The sequence below is a fragment of the Malus domestica genome, chromosome 01, assembly GCF_042453785.1.
Source record: "Malus domestica chromosome 01, GDT2T_hap1".
Classification (NCBI taxonomy): Eukaryota; Viridiplantae; Streptophyta; class Magnoliopsida; order Rosales; family Rosaceae; genus Malus; species Malus domestica.
This window is the reverse complement of record NC_091661.1, coordinates 11843231-11870576: the sequence shown is the minus strand read 5'-3', so window position 1 is coordinate 11870576 and position 27346 is coordinate 11843231. Positions and strand designations below refer to the sequence as shown.

Sequence of the window (27346 nt, the reverse complement as noted above, 5' to 3'; positions counted from 1 at the left end):
AGAGAAATCCTCACAACTCATGAAAATGGCAGATAAGCTTATAGCAGAAGCAACTTTGCTGCGAAGTGAAGAAGAAGACCAAAGTTCAAACTCATCAGATGCTTCATCTCAACCAACCAAGTGGGCAGATTACCAGGATTCCCAAGACCCGTTTGATTTGTAAAATTTAAAAATATAATGATTTGTAATCATTTTAAGTTTTTACCTATGTAAATCCTACAATAGAAGCCATGTGATTTCCACAGAAAGCAGCATCAACAGTAGCATCAATCATTCCGACAAGTTACTATTCATGAATAATAAAATCACTTTTTACTATTCATCCATCATTTCAGCCAGCAGCAGCGTGAATCCACAGTGAAAAACATCATAATTTGCCAGCCTTTACAGCCTTTGGCACATGCAAGATATAGATAGCAGTGGGATTTCCGGCCTCAATCATCTAACTTCTTCCTACAAAAGAAGAATTCATCTTTAAGGAGAAAGGACTTTAGTCGAACATAGTTGAGACTCTCTGTGAATTCTCTCAAGAACAGAAGTCATTGTTCAGCTCCATTCCACAACCACCAAAATTATTAAACACTTGTATTCTATATTTTAATCAAGGATGCCTGCGAGCTCCACCATTTTCCTTATCAATTGTCAGTAGATGAAATTGTAAGTTGGTTTCCAATTTGAAATAAAATTATTTTCAAATCCATATCTGCTTCATTAATTTTAATTCATTATTTTCGTTATGAAGAATATTTTCATAACTACTGATTTTGAATGACACAAAATTCTTACTCACAGTCAATTCATCGAGTATCTCAAATTCAAGGTAAATACCGATCAAACATTCATTCAATTCTTCTTATTTGTTTATCATAGTTGGTTCCAAATTTGTAATGGGTATGATGATAATAATCTAATTCCATATTCGTCCTATCAATATGATCATTATTGCCCCCATTCGTACTGCCCTCATCAGACATTCTATCATTAGAAATCTGCTTGTAAGCTTCCGCCCCCATTTGGTATCAGAGCCAAGTGAGTGGTAATTGCATTAGCATCTTTATAATTTGCAAGTCAGGTTCATATCCATCCTTACAATTTACAGTCTATCTTATCTGTTAGTCCTTATAGTCGTTTGTTTAATTCCCCAACCAAACAGTAAGGCATGTTCTAAACAATAAGTCCCAGGAGTGGCATGAGCGGATCGCTTGAGCAGGGAAGAAGTTTAGCCAACGCACGAGGAAGGTGAATCCGTATAAGTTTTCTGTATTTTGTTTGTTTAATTTGTGAACTTTATGAGTAGATTATTTAGATCTAATTCAATGGCCAACACTAGCTCTAGGTCCAGTCTCAACTATGTTCGACCGAAGTCCCTTCTCCTGAAAGATGAATTCTTCTTTTGTAGGAAGAAGTTAGATAATTGAGGTTGGGAATCCCGCTGCTATCTGTCTCTTGCATGTGCCAAAGGCTGTAAAGGCTGGAAAATGATGATGTTTTCACTGTGGATTCACGCTGCTGCTGGCTGAAATGATGGATGAATAGTAAAAAATGATTTTACTATTCATGAATAGTAACTTGTCGGAATGATTAGTAACTTGTCGGAATGATTGCTGCTACTGCTGATGATGCTTTCTATGGAAATCACATGGCTTCTACTGTAGGATTTACATAGGTAAAAACTTAAAATGATTACAAATCATTATATTTTTGAATTTTACAAATCAAACGGGTCTTGGGAATCCAAGTAATCTGCCCACTTGGCTGGTTGAGATGAAGCATCTGATGAGTCTGTATATATATAACCAATGTGGCAAGTGAAATGATCCCTACCTCAATTCCGAAATTGGATCCCATCCGAATCTAATTTGTGAGGATCCTAAGGATCCTCACATCTTAACCATTTATCGTGTATCGTGTGGTCATAAATCATTTGACTTTTTTTATTTAAAATTAAACACAAATAGTATATGATGAAAATTGATCGCACGATATATATGAACGGCTAAGATGCAGTGATCCCTAGGATCCCCACAAAGTGAATCCGAAGAGGATCATCTTCCCTCAATTCCAAGCTTAACTCGTAATAATAAACCATAATTATAGGTACAGTCCTTGAGAGTTAGGAATGGCAATGGGGCAGATTAGTTCGGATGTGCCATACCAATAGCCAAACTTATTTGTTTCCCCAAACCTGAAATTTTAAAATCCTTAGAACGATAATTCCCTATAACCGAACTAGTTGGGTAATCAATTCTCCATTGGGTAACAGTTTTCTCCATTATGATATTTCTTTCTTATGAAAAATTAAGCTTTGTAACACTTGCCAAAATTCAACTGACTAAATAGTGATTCTTAAACAACAATACTCAGCTATTCTAGAAAAGTTCATCATAATCCAAAATACTTCAGCAAAAAAATAAAAATAAAAATCCAAAATGCTCTATAGCTAATGCATTGCCCACATAACATATTAAGGAAAGGGATCCTCTCTGGAACCCTTCCTCCTAATCCACCAAATTAGGGAATCCGTGCCTTAGAAAATTGATCTAACGGCTAAAATTATTATAACTTTTAAAGTGGGCCCCTGTTTGTAGCTATTGGATCAATTTTCAACGACATGAATTCCTTGATTTGGTGGATTAGGAGGAAGGGATCCGGAGATTATTAACATCTAACATTTCTCGTGTCCACAAAACAAGCAGCAATGCTTCATGATGTTTGTGTAGCAATAAAAAACCAAGAACATGTAGCTGTGGAAACTTGATATCATATTTCGTGTTTCCAGCTGTAGAACTTGTGAATAAGTTGAAGTTCTATCATAAAACCAATTTGGTATATATCGAGTAGTCTAACCTCTTATAAATCTATGTAAACATTAAGATCATGGGAGTGAATTTAGGGAAGTGAGTGATTGATATAACTACTTTCTTTTGAATTTGAGAAAATTCTATTACGCTCCGGATATTTATATATTGCGATTTTTAGTCGTTAAATTTTTGGTCAAGAATTCAATGTCCAATATTTGACGGCCAATGTTTCGACGTATAGGATATCCGAGAGCATATTAAAAAATTTCTTGATTTGGATCCCTTTCCATTAGTTATTATGTCTTCCACTGTCCATTAATTATCTGCATAAAGTTTTCATAGGTTGTCGCCTCTTAATTACTTTACAAAAGTCTTTGCCAAATGCCATGCATCATTTGTCTAACTTTTTATTACATTTGAAATTTACAGTGACTGAAAGTGAAGTTCTTTTGTTGTAGAGACTTTTTTTTGGATATTCCTAATATTTTAACAGTTAGATCTTCTAGCGAAAGTGCTAGTACACGCGAGTCCCATTAAACTTAGTCTCTTTATGCAACAAACATGGGACTTCATAACTAGTCCAATACTGTCCAGCAAAAGCTAATGATGCCAAACAAGCACACCCTTAATTTTCTTTTCTTTTAGTGGAGATATTTTTGAACACTAAATGATCATGAAGAAAAAATGTATTGCAAAGATTAAAAGTGAAAGAACCAAGACAAAAAGGGATGCTACTGGTATGGGTAATCTCTCTCTCTCTCTCTCTCTCTCTCTCTCTCTCTCTCTCTCTCTCTCTCTCTCTCTCTCTCTCTCTATATATATATATATATATATATATATATAAAGCCAGCGGGCCAATTTGGGGTCATTGGCTTCACCAAATTTTTTTGGACAAAAATGCCCCCAAAACAAATAATGCAGAGGTATTTTAGTCGTATAAACAGTAATTTTTAAATAATTTTTATTTTTATTACAATTTTGTCATAAAAAATGCCAAACAACTCATTTTCTTTTCTCCTTGCGTGCAGATCAGTAACTGCAATATTGTTCTTCTTGTCCTCCTCCCTAATTCTTCTCCACTTCGCAAACTTCATTTCATCATAACTTTTTCATACGGTAACGAAATCGCGCAAGGTTGGAGCCTATAGATTGGTATCATAACCCTCTTCCATCTAATATGACACCCACACCTCAAAATCAACTGTGCTCAAAGATTGGAGCCTAGAACAGTAACGGTTTCTGACGAAGTTTTGCTGATTCCACTCAATCCTGCCAAAATTTGGTCTCAGCCCAAGAGAGAAAGATGGTCCTCTCCTGATGATCTTTCTATCTATACTTGAGTTTGTTGAGTGAATTGAAGGGATTGTTAATTGAATTTGGATAATGAGGGAATCTAGAAGATCGGGGCATGTTCTCAGGTTTGTACTACTCTATCATTCTCTTTCTCTCTTTCCGGGAATTTGAAGATGCATGTTCTGATTTATTCCATCGATGGCTACTACAAGTAATGATCTTTGGTGCGTTTGGTTCTTGAGAAAATCAATGGAAACTGTTTAATTTTGAACAAGAAAATAATTATCTTGCAAATTTCATCTTCAACCTACAGGGTTTAATTCGTTCTTATGTTCAAAGTTGTTTTGAAAGTGATATAGCAGGCTCTGATGCATAGCCTTTATTTGATTCATTGCAGCTCCGATCTTTATTTGATTCATTGTAGATCCAAGATTATAAGAGTCAACTATTAGTGTTTGGACATGATGGTCCTTACTTTGATCGTGAAGTTGCACAGGTTCTTTTTCGACGTTTCATCACTCAACGCTGCAATAATTTGTGTTGCTTCCTTTAATATCGGTCTCCTACCTGTTTGTGATCATCTTTGTGTATGTGCAATGCAGATTATTATCAAAATTGTAATTGTAGAAAGAAGCAAACAACTTATGCATGAAGATTTTGTACGGTACGAAGAACCAATCATGTTACCCTATGTCTTTCCTGAAATGCCTATTTAAATTTGTTCATTTTTAAAATGAGTCAAAGAAACCATTTTTTGGATCTTCCAACACAAAGGCCATTGTCCTTGACAAAATGTAAGTAAGATTTAGTCCGATGTCTTTTTAGACATGGCTCTTAACATATTTGGATGTTTAACTATGCAGTGGTATTTAAGCTAAATGATGACCACTTGAACTAGATTCAGGAAAATGTGAGTTTAGTGGATACTGTGTTGCCAGAATTTGGCATTTATGTTAAATGCTGCTTTTCGTATTTTAGTTTGTTTTTTTTTTGTTGTACTGATTATTGTGGCCGCTTGTAGGACAATGTTCTGATTGCCACATTTGGTCATAAAGGTAGAGTACAACCATGTTATTTCGATGCATTTTCTACAAATTTCGAGTTTAGACAGAGTAATGGTTGAGATAAGGGAAGGATGTGGCTCAAGATTGCTCTTAATTTTTTGTTAAATGCTACATTTGGTATTTTAGATTTTTTCGGGCTATACTGATTATTGTTGCCTCTTGCAGGAATGACGTTCTCATTGCAGGATTTGGTCGTAAAGGTAGAGCACATTTGGGACCCCACAATCTTTGTGTTCAACTTCCGGATTTCCAGTCCATAGTTGGGAGATAACGAATTTTCAAATATCAAAGTTTATGATTTTTGTTTGGCCATCATTGACGAAGTAAAGGTAACTCCGTTCTGGATTTCAACATCTGGGGTTTCATTTATATTTATGGATCTTCCAATGCAAAGGGCACTGTTCTTGATCTAAATGTCTTTTCCATTAAAAATCCTAACCAATCATTTTTAGCTAATGGCTTTCAATTTTCAATCTACATTAGCATGGTTCAGTTACCTTCACAAAAAAACACTTTCCCACTTGGACAATAATAGAAGTCTTAAACCTGAACATGCACGAAGTGTTTTGTAGTGTTTGTCTTCCATTTCAACGAAGTGTTTAGTAGTAAAAATATCGTTATGCCTGCACAAATATGAATGGGAAAAACTCTATATGTCGCATGTTGTGACTCCTAAACCCCTACAACTCAAACTTCCTTCCAAGTGCAACAAAAGCATGTGTTTATACCATATTTAGGACCTCGTATTTAGATCTCGTACAAATACTCGGGGGACTTAAATGTAATTATGTGATAAAGGAAGAGGCAAATATGTAATAAGTGAGGAGCCCTTATTCTATAAAAGGACTCCTCACCCTCACAATTAGAAGAGGCTAACTCTTAGGCCTGAAGGCCCCCCTTACTCTGTCACATCTCCTCTCACATTACAGAGGTTCTCTCCCTCACAATCCTCTCATAAATACAATATTAGTGTGGACGTAGCCCAAACCTTGGGGTGAACCACGATGCATCTTGTGTTATTTACATTTCTTGCAGATTCACGGTCGGATTTACGTTGTTCCAAGACCTCTAGTTTTGTGCATCAACATTTGGCGCCGTCTGTGGTAATCGACATGAAAAATTATGTCGGTTCTCTTTCATTTTTTCACCTCCACCGTGAATCTGCAAAATCTGCAGAATCTGCAAAAACCCAAGAACCAAACAACCCAACACCCACACTCAGAGACACACCCATTCAATCTACAAAGAGAGAGAGACAGAAGAGAGAGAGAGAATGGCGAGTTGCAGCTCCTCCCACAACCCGGGTAGATAAGAATCCGACCCGGATCTAAGAGGTTTCTCTCTGTTGGCGAGTTTGGTGCAAAAAAAGACAACAAAAAGAAAAATGTGGACTGTCCTATACCGCAGGCAAGATGTCAAAATTACATGAACGCTACAACGCCATATGTCCTATAATTTGCCAAATGTTGACTCATTCTTTTGGCCGATCCTCTGAGAGCCATCACGACACTCACTAAGAAGCAAAAACATCTCTCCAGTAAGATATTAAACAGTTTATATCTGAGAAGATCATACTTGCTAATAAAGTGATGGTCAAGCATGCAGTTAGCAAAATCAGGGATGGATCCAATTCAAGCAAGGAGAAGAATGTTCAAAAGCAGAACACTTTTTGCATCTATTCTTCCTCCACCTCCCTCCTCGAGACCACTTTCCATTCTATTACCAATCAGCTCCGCCCCAGCCACATGGTTAGAAGCGCTGCTTGAAGAGGATGAAGATGACCCACTGAAGCCCACCCAGTGTTTGACTGAGCTTCTTGCTAACAACACACCTTGTACGACGGTGGATCCAGTGTCCTATGAGACTGCAAATGGGTATCTTAGTCGACAACATGGCTCACCGGCTGATTTTAGTGGCGGTGGCAGGTCGGGGGGGGGGATATCTCTCTGCCCACAGCAGTTTCCGAAAGGAAAGAGGTAAGACACTGACGATGGTTTCGCTCAAGCTCCAGAAGAGGCTCGCCTCCAGAGTCCTCAAGTGTGGTCGCGGCAAGGTCTAGCTCGACCCCAGTGAAGTCAGCGAGATCTCCATGGCCAACTCTTGCCAAATCATCTGAGGAAACTGTCTCGGAGTAAGGAGTCCACAAATTACGAGAAGTTTCTTGCTGGTGCTGCAGGTGGAATTACAGCTACCTTGCTCTGCTTACCTATGCACACTCACTAGCTCCTGCTCCGAATCCCCGACCCGGTAACTCTCATTCTCCGACCTTAAATTCACAGATGCCGTCTTGTCTTCCCCTACCTAATTATCGTGTCAGCCCACTCCTCCTAGACGGCATTCTCTACCTAATTACCGAACCTGCTCGACAAAGAAGAAAGGTTATTGAGTTCATGCGTCGGGGCGGGGCAGGAGCGGGACCCAGTTCCTGATAAGGATGAAACCCATTTCAATCGAGTCGACGAAGAGGAAAGAAGTCGGTGCTGAAGCGACCGAGCCTTTTTCAGGAGGGCCAATAGATACATCATTGCTAAAGAGCTTTAAGAGTCACTAGCCTTGCATGAGATGGTTACTTTTAGTTAGGGGTGGTTCGGTATGGGATCCCATACCGAAACCCTTGTCCCGATTTCCAAACCGAAATTTTCGGGAATCCCAATTTTCGGAAATCCCGAAATAGTGTCGGGATTTCGGGACAAATCGGGAATCCCAAAATAGTTTTGGGCTTTTTGGCTTTTGGACTAAAATTTGATATAGTATGCTTTTGGGTTGCCAATATGTTGAACATATAACAGTACATACACAAATCTTTTCTTTGTTTTTGTTTTTTAAGGAGAAATTTTGCTAACTAACTAAAACATGAAATGACATGGAGTTCTTAACGAATAAAACCATAACACAAATCTGTGCAGTGTGCAGTGTGCAAATCTGCCCAATTTGTGCAGTGTGCACAAATCTGTGCACAATGACAATAGCACAAAGCTGTGCACAATAACAATAGCATAAATCTGCCTATTCAATTTCTATTACAAATGCATGCAATAAAAATAAATTAAGTAACAAATCCAAAAGCAAAAAAATTAGTTACAAGCCAAGGTTTTAAAATAAATAAAGTAACAAACCCAAAAGAAATACAAGCCAAAGTTTCAATAATTAAGTTACAAACCAAAAGCCAAAAAGCAAGGCTCAGGGGCTGGAGATGAGGGATCGGTGAGGGAGGCTCAGGCAGGGACAACCGGACAGGGGTTGCACAGCGCTTCTGCTTTGATTCCAGTTCGATAGAACAAATGGAGACGGAAGTGAAGTGAAGTGAAGTAATGAGATCAGACCTAAAAAATCAACGACACAGATTAAATCTAAAACAATGAACGATTCAAATAATTTTCTTATAATTAAAAAATAATATATACATATTTTTTTTGGTTCGGTATGGGAATACCAAAAAAATGAAATGCAAAACCGAATCCCATACCGAAACTTTCGGTTTGGTTTGGGATTATATCCCGAAAATTTCGGGAATTTTGGTTTGGGATCGGGATTTTTTCGGTTTGGTTTGGGATTTTTGGGATTTTTTTCCAGCCCTACTTTCAGTGGTGGGGATCCTGGGGAGAGCACTGAGAAGACGCCCACTTTCATCATGAAGGGGAGCTTATGTTCCCACCATGCACCCATGAGACAACTGTGAAGAAGATAAGAATTCTTTAGTCTTATTCTTTCATTAATATGTCGTCCACTGCGCCTACGCAGAGAAAGAAGAAGGAGCGGGGAGATCAAGAAAAGACATCAAGAAAAGCAGAAACAAAAGCAGAAAGCAAAAGCAAGGAATAAATACCCCACCAGAATGATGTGATTTGCTTTTCTTGTTTTTGTATGATGTGATTTATTTTTTCTATCTTTTGGAGACATCTGTATAAACCCCATCAGAGGGTAATAATAACCAAAAAAAAAAAAAAGGCCAAAGCCCAAAATAAATGGGCTGGAATGTTGTGTAGAGGGCGAAGGCCCATAAGCCCAAAATAGCTCCAACTAGGTGATCAAAAGTACGCCTAGTACTCCACAATTATTCGGCAACCTGCCGCTATTACCACCAACTAGGGGATGAAATGTACAACTCGTACTCTAATATCATTTGGCAACTAGCCATTCATGCCACCAACTAGGTGATGAAATATACAACCCGTACTCTCATTCATGCCATCAACCAGGTGATCAAAAGTAAGCCCAGTACTCCAAATTATACATGAGCATTATTCATGTCATTCATACACAAACATTCATGAGCATCACTCATGACAATCATACATAAACATTCATGACCATCATTCATGTCAACATTCATGAGCATCACTCATGTTAACATTCATGAGCATCACTCATGTCAATCAACATAAACATTCATGAGCATTACTCATGTCAATCAACTTCAAAAGCTTCATTTACAGAGCTCTAGCTTCAAAAGCTTCATTTACAAAAGCTCCAGCTTCGAAAGCTTCATTTACAGAGCTTTAGCTTCAAAGCTTCACTTGCAAAGCTTCACCTACAAAGCTTCAGTGCAGGGTATACAAATACCGCCTCCGAACAACCGCCACTTCGACTTATACATGGATTCAATTTGAAGTCTCTAGCCAACATACTCTATTCATCGAAGACTTGGGGGACTATATTATGTACCATATATTGGGCCTTAACTGGGCCTCATGAAAATACTTGGGGGACTTAGCCCATTATCTATGTACTGAGGAGTGAGCCCTTATTCTATAAAAAGGACTCCCTCGCTTTCCTTAGAGAGCACTCATGAAAAATACTTGGGGGACTTAGCCCATCACTTATGTATTGAGGAGCGAGCCCTTATTTTATAAAAGGGACTCCCTCACTTTCGTTTGAGAGCATCGCCACTAGCTGAGCAACCGCCTCGCCACGAGCATCACTCATAACCCATTATTCATGTACTGAGGAGCGAGCCCCTATTTTATAAAAGGGACTCCCTCACCATCATTAGAGAGCATCAACTCTAGCCCATCATTTATGTATTGAGGAGTGAGCCCCTTATTCTATAAAAAGGACTTCCTCACCTTTAAACGCCACAAGCCAAGCCAACCAAGGCAACATAAGCCACGAGCCTAGCAGCCTCGCAACTTGTGCTACTTCTAGTTGAGCATCATTTCAAATTGAGCACTGCCTCATATCGAGCATCAATTCAAGACGACATCTAGTTACTTCGGCCTACACATGGATTGAATTTCAAGTCTCCAGCCAAAAAACTCTCTTGACTGAAGACTTGGGGGACTATTGTTTATACCATATTTAGGGCCTCGTATTTAGATCTCGTACAAATACTCGGGGGACTTAAATGTAATTATGTGATAAAGGAAGAGGCAAATATGTAATAAGTGAGGAGCCCTTATTCTATAAAAGGACTCCTCACCCTCACAATTAGGAGAGGCCAACTCTTAGGCCTGAAGCCCCCCCACCCTCTCACATCTCCTCTCACATTACAGAGGTTCTCTCCCTCACAATCATCTCATAAATACAATATCAGTGTGGATGTAGCCTATACCCTGGGGTGAACCACGATACATCTTGTGTTATTTACATTTCTTGCAAATTCACGGTCGGATTTACGTTGTTCCAAGACCTCTGGTTTTGTGCATCAACAACATGGATATCTAATATTTAGGGGTGGATTTTTTTGCCAAATTACCATACCAACCGAATTACCAACCGTACCATACCAAAGTTGTGCCAAAAAATTTGTACCATTAGTAATGGTACGGTATTTGTACCGTATCATACATTTTTGGTACGATAATGGTATTCAAAACCATTACCAGTGGTATAACGTACCGTACCGTACCACTATTATTAATATTAGAGGTATTCATCAATTTCCCCCCTGAACTTGTGACTATTGGCCAATTTTCCCCCTCAACTTTAATTTTGGCCAATTTCCCCCCTCAACTCTCATAATTAGTCAATTTCCCGCCTCAACTTTAATTTGGCCAATTTCCCCCATCAACTCTCATAATTAGTCAATTTGCACCCTACTGTTAATTTTTTAATTTGATCATAATTAAACAAGTGTGTGTAAGAAACTAAATAAGAGGTATGTTAATCATTTTCCTATGTCTTTATCCTATTACAAATAGATTAAAATTTAGAATTTTACAATTTATCATAGATAGTATTATTAGTCATAATAAATCTGTATGGAGTAATTTTATTTGATTTTTTACTCTACAAAATTGATAACGAAAAGGATTGATGTGTACATTTTTGTATGTGAATACAATTTTCTTTATAAAAGTGAAAGCTAAGTTCAAGTAAATTGCGGAGAATCGAGCTTTAGTGCAAAAATGGCTAGTCAATTCATAATTTTCGACTCCTTATTAAACCCGATTCATAACTTTTTCTTATAATCAACCCATATCACATACTAATTGTATTATGTTTTTGTACATTTTACCCTATATTATGCAGGTGAGTTTATGTTAATTTTAGTACTTTGTTGGAAGTTATTAGAAAGATTGAAAGAAAAAAAAAAGAATAGATGGAAAATTAAAAAAAATTAACAGTAGGGTGCAAATTGACTAATTATGAGAGTTGAGGGGGGAAATTAGCCAAATTAAAGTTGAGGGGGGAAATTGACTAATTATGAGAGTTGAGGGGGGAAATTGGCCAAAATTAAAGTTGAGGGGGGAAATTGGCCAATGGTCACAAGTTCAGGGGGAATTGATGAATACCTCTGAATATTATATTATATTATTTATTCATTTATATATAATTAGATACTATTATCATTATATATGCAATTTATATTTTTTTCCTAATCATTTATCCAATCATCTCACCCTCTAACCTCTACTTTTCCAATAAAACAACCTAAGCCTTCTTGCGCTGCGACTCTTCATCTTTTCACTCATCTAGCCATTGACTTCATCTCTGTTGCTCCAGTTCCGGCAACTCTCTCCGGAGTCCGTCTCATCTTCTCCTTCATCAAATTGGGATGTCCTTTTCCCTGACTTCATCTATCAAGTTAATTTTTGTACAATTTTAAAGAATGTAGAGATGGAATTTAGGAATATTTGTGCTATTTTTTTTGGGATATTGGGTTTTTTCAGCAATTCTTCCATCTATTTACTTCTTGTTTCTTAAATGAATCTCTATAAAATTCTCATAATTAAATAAAAAAAGTTTTAGAAACCCAAAAGGAGGGGTCAAAACACGTTTGGGCCTTGAATTGGGTTGGAAAAAAAAAATCAAATTTTGGCCCAAAACAAGGTGGTAATTACCATTACAATACCATGTCAACCGAATTATTTGACATGCTGAAAGTTTGGCACGGTATAATGGTAATAAATTTTTTCATACCAAAAGTTTGGTATGGTAATTGATACATGGATTTTGGTAGGTAATCATATCAATACCACCCCTACTAATATTCACTCTTTGCCAAATAAATTGGCCAAACAAAAGGAAAATATTTGTAACTCACAATGTACACATAAATGGTACTGTATGAAATATTCGACATGAATTTTTATTATTAACATCACTTTCATATGTTACTTTTTTTGACAATTCACAATCCTCATGTTCTCTTTTTTTTTTTTTTTTTTTTTTTCCAAAATAAATTATCGTGTTCTTTTTTTTTGTTCATGTAGGAATACGAAAAATTCGAAGTTGACTTCGACTAATCAAGTATGGAGGGATGTGATCGAAGCAATATATCACAGGATGTCATCTTAATTGCATTTCTACTCTTTTTTATTGACTGAAATTTCAGTGTTTTGCTGCTTAATGTTTCAATTTTAATTTTTTTCTTTTTTATATTACCTTCACACGAAATTTTTTTTTCTTTCACTCGGATCAAAATACATAAGACTTAAACCTGCATTTTGGTTGGAGATTTTCCAATTGCACCTTCGTTGTAGTTCAATATGATTTTTTTTTCTTAAAAAAAAAAACTAAAATTCATTTTCTTTTGCAATTTCTTCATATAGGTTGGCAATGACGAAGTTCAATTGGGGCAAATAAATGTTCACAATTCTTGAGAACAATCAGAGCAAGGGTTTTGTAGGAGCAATCAACAAAGACAGATGCCAAACTACGAATTCATCACAGAGGGCTCAAAATTCAATGCAACGATGTGCCAATTATCAAACTCGATTAACTCTGTAAATATAGTATAAAATCAAATGGAAAAAACAAAGAAACTATAGGATCAACATCAACGGGTAATTATGATTTCTTTCTTTTGGACCCTAATAATTATATATTTGTAAATCCATCTGATGTATGAATATTTTTGGACAAAAATGCCCTCCAAACAAAAATTCAAAAGCAGCCCAAAATAATGCAGGGGTATTTTCGTCATATAAACAATGTTTTTAATAATTAAATTTTTTGTACAATTTTTTTTATTTTTTTTATTTTTTATTTTTTATTTTTATAATTAGTTTCTCACAATAGGCTACCAATAATATGATTTAATCAGTTGTTTATTAAATGTTATTTTCTTTATTTTTAAACGCATCCAATATCTTAAAAGGCATGTAGTGTCAGTTATAAAAAAGGATTGTTTTGCGGGATGCTGTGGGCTATTTTGTGGTGGCGATCATGCATGCCATTTGAGCTCTGTGTGTGGGTGCAGTTGAAGTCGTGGCCATCCTCAAAGGTTGTGAGTTTGATATGGCAATGGGGCTTCGAAAGGTTATTGTTGAATCTGATTCCTATGAATCCATTTGTTCTCTTTCAGATTCGCTTGAGAATGGCAGATAGGAGGCCTACCCTTCCTTAGTGAAAGCTAAACGGTTAGGGGAGTCTTTCTAGGACTGTTGCTGGTCTTGGATTCCAAGATTAGCCAACATGGTGGCAAACTCGTTGGCATCGCAGCAATGCGAATTCGATACCAAATTAGGCTGGCCATTGTGTGGCTTAGCCGAGCTCTCCTTCCCTTTAGTGTAAAAATATTGATGTACTTAAACATATACCGCTGGTGATAAAAAAGGCCTTTTGCACTCTCACAATAATGTGATTCAATCAATTGTTTATTAAATATTATTTACTCTATTTTTAAACACATAAGAGGCGCGTAGTGCCAGTTATAAAAAAAGGTCTCTCGCATGCGCATAATAATGTGATTCAATTAGTTGTCCAATGATCTTTTTTTTTTTTGAACAAACGATGATATCTACATTAAGGAGAAGAGGGTGAGCATAGTCCAACAATGAGATAGCAGTTATGTGATTCAATTAGTTGTTTATTAAATATTATTTTCTCTATTCTTAATGCAAATTCAATAGAATGTAGATGGAAATTGAAAGACCGATTTTATTATGTGGATTCAGTTGCTTTGATTGGTTTATGTGGGGTTTCTTCTATCATGACCTAATATTATTCATTTACTTCAAATATTTGACTTTCTTTTTGTCATTAAAAAAAATTATTGAAGCAATTCATGCATATAAATATATTTAAAATGTGTAAGCCGTGTGTAGCACGCCGTGATTCAAAAAAATATCTTTTGCATGCACGTGAACATATGCATGAATGCTAATGTTTATAGTACCAAAATTACGCAACTAGAGATTCGAAGGACCCGCATCGAGTTGCATGTGAGAAAAAAAGGACGATTGGCCCATCAATGAGGAACATGTAAATTTGATTAGAATATCTCATTGTCTGTATTCAATAATTATCTTGGATAAAAAAAGACAAAAAGAGGAAAGCGATACGCCAATAATGGTATGAATATTGATCAGCTGGTCCGGAACTTGGCTTCTGCGAATGGACAAGAAGACGAGATGAATGGATTTCTTAATTTCTAAACATTTTTAATTAGTATATAAGAGAAAAGTAGATATGAGTTTTGACCCTTAGGACTGTTTGTTACTCGTGATGTAGCCATCCAACCGTTTAATATTCTTTTTGTTTTCAATTTTTTATTTTGAATTTCCCTTGTGCGGGAAGGAAACTTGTTTCGTAGCCATTTTAAGTTTTCTTTTTCTAATTTTAAAATCATGTCAAATTTTTAAATCTCTACATTCATATCCTTTAGTTTTTATTTTTATTGTTTCTTTCTTTTCTATCTCATTATCATTAATCAATCATACGTAACAAAACATGCACTGCACTTCCATATCAAAACCTAGTATATGGGGACTTCCGATATGGACACAGTCGCTCGAATCTTGTAATGTCAATGGATCCGTTCCGAGCCCTCGAACCTGAAACTAGCCTCATGATCTACTGTCTTAAAATTCACCAAAGTGCATGCCATTTCATAATAGAGACACAAAAAAACCATTATTTGTGCTTACCTTTGAGCACAAAACGACCTACTGTGCGCTACAAGCAAAGGACACGCCCATATAGGGCACATATGGGATTGTTGTTGCTCCATTGTTGCTATTGACCTATGGGCACATATTTTGGTGCCCTTTGACTTTATAGGGCACATATAATTTATTGTACGCAGTGCCCATTTTTCTTGTAGTGAAAGTCTTATATAAAATTAAAACATAAAATAGTTACCAAACAATTTTTAACAAGTGTGTACAAATTAAGAGACCAAGGAGATACAAACAAGGAAAGAGCCATATTCTAACCAAAGAGGGACAGTCATCCGAGCATGTAAGAACGATCAAGAAATCGACCATGCCAATTCCCAAAAACTCTCCCGCAAGCAACATGTCTAACAGACTCTTTTTTGGATAATTAGACTAATAGAAAGGTGTGTGAATAAAATAATTTCCAACAAAAATTAGACGTTTGGCAAAAGTTTCTTGTTATGAACTTTGAAAAGGGAGCTGATTTTTACATGATTTTCTTTATTTATAAGTATCAAATTGAAGGGTGTGTAAGAGAAAAAAAAATGTATTTATTTATCATTTTTAATTTGAAAACTATAAAAAGAAAAAAAAAACACTGAATTGATTATTAGGTTCCGAAGAGAAGATTGCCCCCGCATTTTCTATAAACAGCACAAGATCAAGTTACCTTTCCGAGTTTCTGGCAAATACGAAAGAGAGATGATGAGTTCAGTAGACCAAGCAACCAAAAAAGGGCATGCAGTTTTTGTCCCATACCCAGCACAAGGCCATGTTAACCCCATGATGCAGTTAGCCAAGCTTCGTCACTCAAGGGGCTTCCACATAACCTTTGTCAACACCGAGTTCAACCACAACCGTTTAATCCGGTCAAAAGGTCCCGACCCCGTTAAGGGTCTACTGGTCTTTGTGTTCGTCGCAGGAATCTCCTGGCGGACGAGCACACAGCTCCCCTGGGAGAATGGCGTCGGTTGAGGGTATCTGTCGTACTTCTGCTTTCTTCTCGGGCTCGCTCGGGCAAGCCTTTGTCGGGCAGATCTTGGTCGGGCAAGACACACTTCGGGCAAGGCTCGTCGGGCAGTTCTGAAAGAGAAGGACAGAGTTAATTTGAAAGGGTGCCTTCGTGGGGCCTTAGATGTAGGCCTTAAGGCTCACAATCAAGATTAACTTTGTCGTGCTCAGGCGTGCCACTGCCATCTTCAGTATGGCAGATGTTGAATGGGTGTTAAGCTTTGATTGAATATGTATACGCCCGAGAAACCAAGTTAGATATAACAGGTGCCTTTGTGCGGCCTTAGGTATAGGCCTTGAGGCTTCCTGTCAAACTAAACCAGCGCTTGGATGTATCATATTTGGTCTTTTATGGTTGCCCGAGTCTTATCACTATTATACTTTTGATTATCTGAATCCAAGAGGTAGGACGAACCCAAATGAGTGCCTTTGTAGGGCCTTAGGTATAGGCCTTGAGGCTTCCCATCAGAGTTAATCCTTATACTCGGACCAACTAGACCACAACATGAAATGAAGCTAAATAGATGCCTTCGTGGGGCCTTAGGTGTAGGCCTTGAGGCTTTCTATCAGAATTCACTCCCTGCTTAAGCCTTTTCTATGAATCAAAATATAATAGCAACAAAACGGAGAAATAGATTGATTACTTGCGCCCCAAGTAACTTCGGACTTCTCGCTTATCAAGGATTGTCGTGGATGGGTTGAGTCCACATAGAGTTCTTTTTTATGCCTTGAGGCCAAGGACTTTTAAACTGATCTTTAAATTACATGCCCGCCGGGCTTGAGACTTAGATCTGATTTGAACTCTGACACGATTCAGATCGGATCCAAGTGCTGAAGACTCATTTTCATTATGACTTTGCTAGAAATAACTTGTATATAACTGGGAATATATAACATGTTATTGTGCTTTTAAAAGAAAGAAAAGACAAAGACAGAGTAAAGATAGTCGGGTAAGTTTGAACCTTATCGGCCAAGGCTGAACTTCTTACAAAATCTATCTTTGTGGCTCTGTCAGAGGTCTGAAAGCTTTTAGAGGGGTTGACGGGGGAGAAGAGGATACAAAATGAATCGATACCACCATGAACAAGGTAGCAGAGCTATTACAGGGGTTTGGGAAGGTTTATCCCGAATGGGATGAAGGCTTGTGCTGACTACAGCTTCGTTGAAGGCAAATCTGGCTTGAGCAGAGTTTTGGCTTTTGTTTGTTTGTTTGAGTGTCTTTAATTCTGTCTTCTCTTCCTCCTTTTATAGACGACTTCAACTTGGGTTCCTGTAGCAATAGAGGTTGCCCGAATGCGGTTTGGTGATGACTCACTAGCTTTTTTACATGAATGCCACCAATAAAGTACTTTATTGGGCTGTGCAGTGACTGAATAACCTACCCCCTGTGGTCTTTGAGCAGGTAAGCAGGTGGCCTTTGTAACTTGTGCCCAGCCGAAAGCCTCTTTCCTGCCTCCTAAGTTTTCCTCTGGGCCTTGGGTTTGGGCCGGCCTTCTCTCTGGCCCAAAGTTCAGATTTTATCCCAAACACTTTGTGTTCGAGACGAAACCAAACGGGTTGCCTCCTTTGGATAAGGATGGAACCCAAGATATTCCAGCTTTATATGACTTCATTAAGAAAACTTGTTTTGGTCCATTTAAAGAGCAGGTGGCTAAGATCAATTCCTCATCTCAAGTGCCACAAGTTACTTGCATAGTTGCAGATGGTATCATTACCTTTGGGTGCAAAACTGCTACAGAATTAGGCATTCCGGAGGTTGTGTTATGGACAGCCTCTGCTTGTGGCTTCATGGGGTACTTGCAACACAGCGAACTCGTCAAACGTGGCATGATTCCGTTCAAAGGTACTTCTTTAATTTCTGGATGATTTTGTTTTTTACGCTTTCGTCGCATATATAATTAATCAGTTTCTTTATTATGTATATGAACATTTTTGTATGCATAAATTATCGTTACACATGGACATAATTAAATATCATCACACGTGCTTCACCTTCCATGGATTTCAGATGAGAATTTCATGCATGATGGCACACTCGATACACCAAGATTGGATCCCAGGCATGAAAAATGTTCGACTCAAAGACATCCCAAATTTCATTAGAGTTACTAATCTCAGCGACATGATGTTTAATTACTTGGGATCCGAAGCACGGAACTTTTTGAACTCTTCTTCAATCCTCTTCAACACATTTGACGAATTTGAACACATGTTCCCCAACATTTACACCATTGGCCCCTTTAATTTGCTGGGCAGGCATTTCCCCGAAAGCAAGTCACTTAACTCAAGCTTATGGAAAGAAGACACAAAATGTTCGGAATGGCTTGATAAAAAGAAACCCAATTCGGTTGTGTACGTAAATTATGGTAGCATAACGATGATGACAGACCAACATTTGATCGAGTTTGCATGGGGGCTGGCAAATAGCAAGCACCCATTTTTATGGATAGTTAGGGTTGACGTGGTAAAGGGTGACTCACCAATTTTACCCGATGAATTTTTTGAGGAGATTAAGGATAGGGGTTATATTACAGGTTTGTGTGCACAGGACCAAGTGTTAGCTCATCCATCTGTTGGGGTTTTCCTTACACACAGTGGTTGGAATTCTACCATTGAAAATATATCTCACGGCGTGCCCTTAATTTGCTGGCCTTTCTTTGTGGAGCAACAAATGAATTGTCGATACTCATGCACAATGTGGGAGATTGGAATGGAGGTGAGCCCCAACGTGAAGCGCGACGAAATTGAAGCACTGGTTAAGGAAATGATGGAAGGAGAAGGAGGGATGAAGATGAGAGAAAAGGCAAAGGAATGGAAGAAAAAAGTTGTTGATCTGAAATTTCAGGTAGATGGACCATGGGCCCACTCCAATAACACCGATACTGTCCCCATTTGGCCACTTGCTCAATCCGTCAGGTGTACGGTTTTAATCCAAAAGGCCTTAGTGATAGTTAGAGTAGGGTAATTCTATTTAAATTGCTTGTTCTCAAGCCTTCTGGCCGATGTGGGAGAGAGGAATTCTAACACTCCCCCGCACGTGAGACCCCATTTTATGGGTCACACACGGAGTTCCACACATTGGCAACGATGTGGAGCCAAGCCGGGGCTTACCTGTTTGTATGGGGCCAATGGGGACCCACCCATTCACGTGGCATCTCTTGGCCTACGTGGAGCCAAGTCAGGGCTCACCCATTCGTATGGGGTCAAAGGGGACCACCCGTTCACGTGGATGTACTGGCCTGTCCCCTGGCTTTGATACCATCTTAAATTTCAGGTAGATGGGCCATGGGCCTACTCCAACAACACTGATACTGTCCCCATTTGGCCACCTGCTCAATCTGTCAGGTGTGGTATTTTAATCCAAAAGGCCTCGATGTCATTTAGAGTGGGGTAGTTTTATTTAAATTGCTTATTCTCAAGCCTTTTGGCCGATGTGGGACAAAGGAAATGTAACAGTTGAAGCTACTGATGTTGGAGGATCATCGTACAATAATTTTGAGAGATTGTTTAAGGAGGCACTCCAACTTGGTAAACAAATTGCTACAGAATGAGGAACACGTTTGGTCCTTTTTCATGAACTATTAAATATGCTTTTGTTGACTAGGGATTTATCTTATTTTCATATTTAGTGTTGTCTTTTATTGTTTATGTTTGCTAATTTGGATCTCAGTTTCTTTAGTTTTTGTAGCCCCTCACTGTAAATAAACAACTTCACATTCGAAGTTCATCATTCTCTTCTATTATGTCTCTAATTTTCTATCTTCTCGCTTCCCTCTGTTTCTCTCACCTATGATATTGAAAAATGTGATGCACTCAGAAACCTCGAATGGATTGGCTTGGTTCCGTACAAAGGTATTCATTTTGTCCTTTACGTGTGTTTAGACACCAGAATTTCAGAAGTATGAATCACAAGTTCAAACATGCAACCAAAAAGTCAAGTTTCTTTACAAGGTGATAAATGGGCCTAAGGCATTATCTCTTGTTGGTGTATAATTGTAATCAATATGTGAAGAAAGACCCAATATCCATATAATTAAAGTATATATGGAACTCAAAGTGAGTTGCTCATCCAAATGTATTTTGTGTTGTGTACTACGTACCCAATGTATATTGTGAGGCGCACTAGATGGAGATAACAACAAAGAGCACAAAGAAACATCTTAAGTGAGCAAGTGGCCTATAGGTGAGGGTTCCACCGCAAGCCATCTTCTATAGTGGTCGATATGAGGTGCAGAGTTGATGTTTGAATATGCATATGCATTGGGATAATCCCCTGAAAAGTTGTCAAATCTATTGCTCAGCTCAAGTGGTCGGAGAGTCTGTTGGACCGAGCCTTCTCCTTAGTTGCTCGCTAGGTCATACCATAGGTTATCTTCCTTATTGATGTTCGACACGTAGCATGAAGTTGATATCTAACTAGACTTATCCCTTGAAACTCCTTGCTGGAAAATTTTCAAACTAGATGCTCAGTTAGAGTGGTCGAAAAGTGACTAAGTTGAGAGTTCCTCTTCTTTAGTCAGTAAAAAGATTGATAAGTCGACAAACCGAGCGTTTCGATCGTGGTGCTTTCAGTCTCTCAAGGCGTACTGCTCAGTGCTTGAGCATCTTGGGTTGGTGTTGTGGCCTTGTAGCTCGATCCATTACTCATGTGGGGTTTTTTGTAGACTTTTTTCAAGACACCAATATTAGTAGGTGATAGGAGCATATTTATGCGACTGAGTTAGCTTGTTCTCATGCATTTATGTTGTTATTTCTTAGTTAATTATGTATTTTAAGCTATTTTCGTGTGTTTGTAGGTCCGTAGGCCTTATGAAGCAATAAGATGCATTTTGGTGCATTTTGGAGCAGTTTTCAGCTTGGAATGAATAACACATGCATGGAGCAAGGTGGATGGACGAAATTGAAGACTAAAGAGGCTAGGAATGTGTTAAAGAGAAAGAAGAATTAATGTAAAAAGGACAAAGAGCTCAGCCACAAAGGAGTGTCACTCCACCATTCACCTTTCCATCATTGTCGTGCACCACCATTGCACTCCCTTTGGATTCCTATGTCGTGCATCATCATCCATGTTCCCTCCATTGACTCATTTGTTGCATCATTCCACCTCCATTTCCTTTCTCTACCATGTGCACAATCATTCATGTTTCCTAGCTGCAACACCACTCCATTTTACCCCCATGCTTTTCATCATCACTTCACTTTCACCTTTGAATCATTTCAAACACCACTCATTGCACTCAATTGCTACACCATTCCTTGTTCCCTCCATCATTTCAAATTCATGCATCATTACATTGAATCATTGCACTCAATTGCTACACCATTCCTTGTTCGCTCCATCATTTCAGATTTCATGCATCATTACATTGAATCATTGCACTCAATTGCAACACCACTCCATTTTACCCCCATGCTTTGCATCATCACTTCACTTTTAGCTTTGAATCATTTCAAACACCACTCATTGCACTCAATTGCTAAACCATTCCTTGTTCCCTTCATCATTTCAGATTTCATGCATCATTACATTGAATCATTGCACTCAATTACAACACCACTCCATGTTCCCCTCCATTGCCATGCACTTCCTCTGTAAAAGGAAGTGTGTGTAACATAAATTTAATTCATACTTGGTTAGATCATTCACTCCCATTTCAACACAACCTTCATCCAAACACATCCATTCATCTTCACATCCATTCCTCCATACAAACAAACCTTCAAACACTCACCATCACCTTGTGCAGTAGCAAAGGAAGGGAAGGAAAGTGCTTGGACGTGCTTGCAGTCCAACTTGGATCGTTGGAGCGTTTAGGTGTTTTCTTTCTTTTGTTTCTAATGTTTAAATTCATTTCCTTTCGTTTTGTTGTAAATATGAGTGGCTAAACCCCTCTTGGCTAGGGGTGATTTCAAAGCCATGATTATGTGTGCAATATAATTTGATAAATTCCAGTTATGAACTCTTGAATCGTGAATGCAATTGGCTTAACTATTTGATTGATAACTTATTTGTATTTGTTAATTAAGGGTCGACACTTAATTGGCATGCATAAATCCGTTGCTAGAATATAAGGAAGTTTCACATAATCGTTACAAACTTATATTCACATGTAGTGAAGGTCGCTTATAAACGATCGTGTTAAGTTCAATTCCTAGCATAAGCGACATGATGTCATAGTTGCAAGTGCTTTGTCAATGCTTATGATTTTCATTAAATGTAATGATCTTTGATTGTATCTCTATTATGATGTCATGTAGGGAACTTTTGAAGAATGTTTTGGGTTGTCGAATGATGTCATCCAATCCAATAAAACAAGGAAAATATGAGAGTTAACTAATGATGTCACGATTAATTTGGGGCATTGTCATTCTTAATTCAATGAAGTAATAACTGGAAATTAAGTTATTTGCATACATGTCATGTGTGGAGAAAAAACCTCTAACTATCCCATCCATCATCTTATTTCTCAAATTTGTTTTACAATCTGTCTAGTTTTTCATACTTGTTTGTTTGTTTCAACTTCATCCCAATCAAAACCAAAGTGTTTCAAATCTGTTTTAGTTTGTGTTTTTAAGTGTTTTGATTCAAGTAAAAGTCAATTTTCATCCAAAGTCATTCCTAGTGTCTAGTTTAAGTTTATTTGGTTGTTTTAAGCTGTTTTGAGTATTTTAAGTTTGCTTTGAGTATTTTGAATCTTGTTAAGTGTTTTTAAGTTTAGTTTTATGTTTTTGAGTCAGTTTAGAGGTTATTAGCAAGCCCTCCTAATCCCCGGTCCAGAACAATCCCTACTTATACTTGTACTACAATTGTCAAAAGAGGGTTAAATTTGTGTGTTAAGATAATTTTCGCATCAAGTTTTTGGTGCCGTTGCCGGGGATTAGCAACTTTGCTATCCCTTGTGATTTCTTTTTGTTTATTTTCATGTGTTTTTGTTCCTGGTTGATGACTTTACTTGGTTTCTTGTTTTAGGTGGTTTATGACTCGAAGTTCTCAACCTGTTCATAAGCACATCCTTGACTTTGACGACGATTTTGAACGAACTTTGAGACGAGCAAGGAATCAACAAGAACCTCAACCATCTCAATCGGCTCAGATTTTTGAAGAAGTAAAAGACATGGCAGTGGACAATCGAACAATCAAGGAGCTTTCTACTTCGGGAGTGGACAATGCCGCACCACTTTGCATTCAATACCCCGTGGCTGCCCAAGGAAAGACCGATGAGTTCAAATTAAAGTCCAGTTTATTGCACCATATTCCTAAGTTCCATGGGTTGTCCAAGGAAGATCCTAATAAACATTTGAAGGAGTTCGAGGTTGTTTGTTTGAGCATAACCCCTGTGAATGTTGATGGGAGCATTCTGAAAATGAAGGCTTTTCCCTTTTCTCTCTTGGAAAAGGCTAAAGATTGGTTGTATGAACTAGCCCTCGAAACTGCCACATCATGGGAGAGTATGAAACGGGCATTTTTGGAGAAGTTTTTCTCAACTTCCCGAGTCATTCTACTACGCAAAAGGATTAGTGGCATTCAGCAAAACCAAGGTGAATCCTTTCCCACTTACTATGAACGTTTTAAAACTCTTGTTGCTTCATGTCCACAACATCAAATGAAGGATGAGCTTCTTCTTCAATATTTCTACGAAGGGTTTCTACCCATTGAACGCCAAATGCTAGACGCCTTAGCGGAAGGAGCTTTGGTGGACAAAACACCCATGGCTGCCAATACCTTAATTGCTAACCGAGCATTGAATGCTCAACAATATGAAGGCGTTGGTCAAATAGACATCCCACGGAAGCAAAATGTTAATGAGGTAAGTGCTATTTCAGAACTTAAAAATCAAATGGCTAATCTTACTACACTTTTTTCACAGGTGGTTGAAATACCAAAGGTACAAAGTGTAGCTGCTTGTGGCGTGTGCTTAATGCAATGACATTTCACGGATAAGTACCCTCAATTGATCGAGAATGAAGGGTGGGAATCTGCCAATGCCGTGGATTTTCAAGGCCACAATCAGCAACATAATGACCCCTACTCCAACACTTACAATCCAGGGTGGAGAGATCATCCAAATTTCAAGTGGAGAGAACCACAACAATCTGCCCAACAAGGAGGATTTCGGCCACAAACCCCCGGGATGTATCAAAGGCCATATGTACCCACTCAAGTCCAACCACAATCTACCCAAACCAATTCAGGTACATCCATGGATAATGATCAAATTGTTCAATTACTAACTTCTTTAACGCAGGGGCAGCAACATCAAAATAAAACAATGCTCAATCAAGCTAAGGAGGTGGATGAATTAAAGAAACAAATGGGTCAAATCAAAGAGCAAGGCAAACTGCCTAGCACAACCATTGTGAATCCAAGGGGAGGATTTGAATCCGTAAAGGCCATTACCTTGAGAAGTGGAAAAGAAGTTGGAACGGACCCCCAACCATCAAAATCTGCCCAAACGGAGGACCAGAAGCTGCAACAAGAGGAGGATGTCCAACACACACACACGGCAAGGAAGGAAACAACCTTGCCGTGCACTCCTACACTCCCTAATCCATCCAATCTGTCCACCACAGGTAAGAAAGGTTCCAATTCGGTTAATTCTAACGTTATTCCACCAAATGCACCTTTCCCTCACAGATTCATGCAAACACAGAATGAAGAAAGTGAAAAAGACATCCTTGAAACATTCAGAAAAGTACAAGTCAATATTCCACTCTTAGATGCCATCAAACAAATCCCGAAGTACGCTAAGTTTTTAAAGAAGCTTTGCACAACAAGGAACCGGATTCGGGAGAAAGAGGTGGTACATGTGAATGAGAATGTCTCTGCAATGTTGCAAAGGAAGCTGCCACCCAAATGTAAAGATCCAGGTAGTTTCACTATCCCTTGTGTTATTGGAAATACGAGGTTTGAACATGCTATGCTAGATCTAGGTGCATCAATTAATGTCATGCCATATTATGTTTATGCATCTATGAATCTAGGAGAGCTTAAACATGATGGTGTTGTTATTCAACTAGCCAATTGATCTAATGCCTACCCGAAATGAGTTTTGGAGGATGTTTTGGTGCAGGTAGACCATTTGATTTTTCCTGCAGATTTCTATGTGCTTGACATGGAGGATGCAGCCCACTCTCCACCACCATCAATATTACCTGGACGACCTTTAATGAAAACAACTCAAACTAAGATTGATGTGGCCAATGGAGCATTAACAATGGCATTTGGTGGTGATATGATTCATTTTAAAATTCCTGAATCTAATGTGAATCTTACTGATGTTCGTTCTTGTTTTGCCATTGATGTAGTTGAAAACATAGGACAAGAACCTTCAGCACCAACCAAGAAGGATGAATTCCAACCACCAACGAAGAGGAAATTGGAGTGGAGCACAAAGAACACACCACTAACCTTCAAATGCATAATCTGGCCGAAAGCACATTTAGAAAATCTGTTGACAGTGCTACCACTTCATTGCAACACATTGGTAAACCACCTATTCCAATTTCGATTCCCATTTCAACTAATAGGTTGTTACCTTGTATGGTGCAGGTCCCCAATCGAATCCAAGCTGGTGGGAATGATTACATTGACTTAAGGATGCTCAACGCCCCAATCGGGAAGGATTACTATCCTCTTCCATTCATAGAGCCAATGTATGAGTATTTTGAGGAGCATGCCGTAGATGACATACCCCTCCATGCCGTGGGCCCTATTCAAGCTTAAATGGAGGTATCGTCCGGCTGGAAGACGTTAAAGCAAGCACTTCTTGGGAGGCAACCCATGCACTCAAATAAGGAAGATTTTTGAATCGCTCCACAATCAGTTTTGCGTTTCTAAAAAAACCTTCCCTTTTCTATATTTTATTTTGCCATGATTGTCATTTTTATTTGTTGCTTATTTAATTATTTTTGGGTGTGGGTTTACTTTTGAGACATTGACAGTTATGCAAGGTATTTTTACATTCATTTTCATGAAAATAAAGGAACATTAAGCAGAAAATACAGGAGGAAGCCTTCACAAAGGCTGCTTAGGAGAAGTCTCAGCAGTTGGCGGAGCCTCAGCAGTCGACGGAGCCCCAGAAGGAGGAAGCATCGGAGGTTGATCATTTGGAGCTTCATTACGCGGTACAGCCCCAGAAGACGAAGGCAAATGCTGTTGGAACAAACCCACAAACCTCTGATGATCAAGTAAAATCTGACCATCAGATTCCTGCATCTGGTCAATCTTCATCTTCATGTTTGTAGCATAGTTATGTGCGAGCCTGTGCAACTGTTTATTCTCATGCTTGAGCCCTCTAATCTCTTGTTTGAGACTCATCACTTCAGCCGCCAATGATTCAACTTGACGGGTTCGAGCAAATAGGCGTTGAGCCATATTAGACACATAACCTGCACACTGCACACTGAGAGCCAGAGAATCCTTAACAGCCAACTCATCAGACCGTTTGGCAAGTAGTCTGTTATCTTTGGGAGTGACAAGGTTCCTAGCCACCACCGCAGCTGTCATATCATTCTTCATCACCGAATCCCCAACGGTAAGGGGACCAGTGGGGGATATGAAGGATGGGCGCCATATGTTGTCTGGAGAAGGCGGGACTACCTCTTCACCAAGGTTCAAGTCAAAACGACGGTTGGAGGGGCCAGACATTTTCAGAGGTGTTAAAGAAAGAAGAGGTCGGACAAGTCAAGATCGTAGAAGTGCAAGAAGGGAGTTTCTACAGGTAGAAATTCAAGTGTGCTTTGAACATCCTCTATAAAAATCAGCACTCGACGAGATTTCAGAGATCGAAGAGGCGAGCTCAGAAATCGAAGAGGCCAACTCAAAAATCGAAGAGGCTCTAGCTTTCTCAAAAGC

The 27346-nt window shown here is 38.5% G+C and overlaps 1 protein-coding gene, 1 long non-coding RNA gene and 1 pseudogene across 3 annotated transcripts; all 3 read left to right on the top strand.

Moving 5' to 3' along the window:
- Positions 1 to 3792: 3792 nt before the first annotated feature.
- Positions 3793 to 13551, top strand: LOC114823339 (uncharacterized). 2 transcript variants are annotated; one of them, XR_011581820.1, is made up of 7 exons: positions 3793 to 4219; positions 4492 to 4590; positions 4697 to 4758; positions 4958 to 5004; positions 5116 to 5149; positions 5324 to 5487; positions 12814 to 13551. It is a non-coding gene; the product is annotated as an uncharacterized lncRNA (long non-coding RNA). The 2 variants fall into 2 exon arrangements; XR_011581821.1 differs by lacking the exon at positions 12814 to 13551 and adding an exon at positions 8900 to 8994.
- Positions 13552 to 16161: 2610 nt separating this feature from the next.
- On the top strand, positions 16162 to 20042 carry LOC103434637 (linamarin synthase 1-like; annotated as a pseudogene).
- A 3564-nt stretch (positions 20043 to 23606) lies between these two features.
- LOC139196157 (uncharacterized) lies at positions 23607 to 26215 on the top strand. Its single transcript, XM_070821831.1, has 5 exons — positions 23607 to 24030; positions 24133 to 24299; positions 24738 to 25359; positions 25588 to 25976; positions 26042 to 26215. Exons 1-5 carry the CDS (start codon positions 23607 to 23609, stop codon positions 26213 to 26215), a joined length of 1776 nt encoding a protein of 591 aa, XP_070677932.1.
- The last annotated feature ends 1131 nt before the right edge of the window (positions 26216 to 27346 follow it).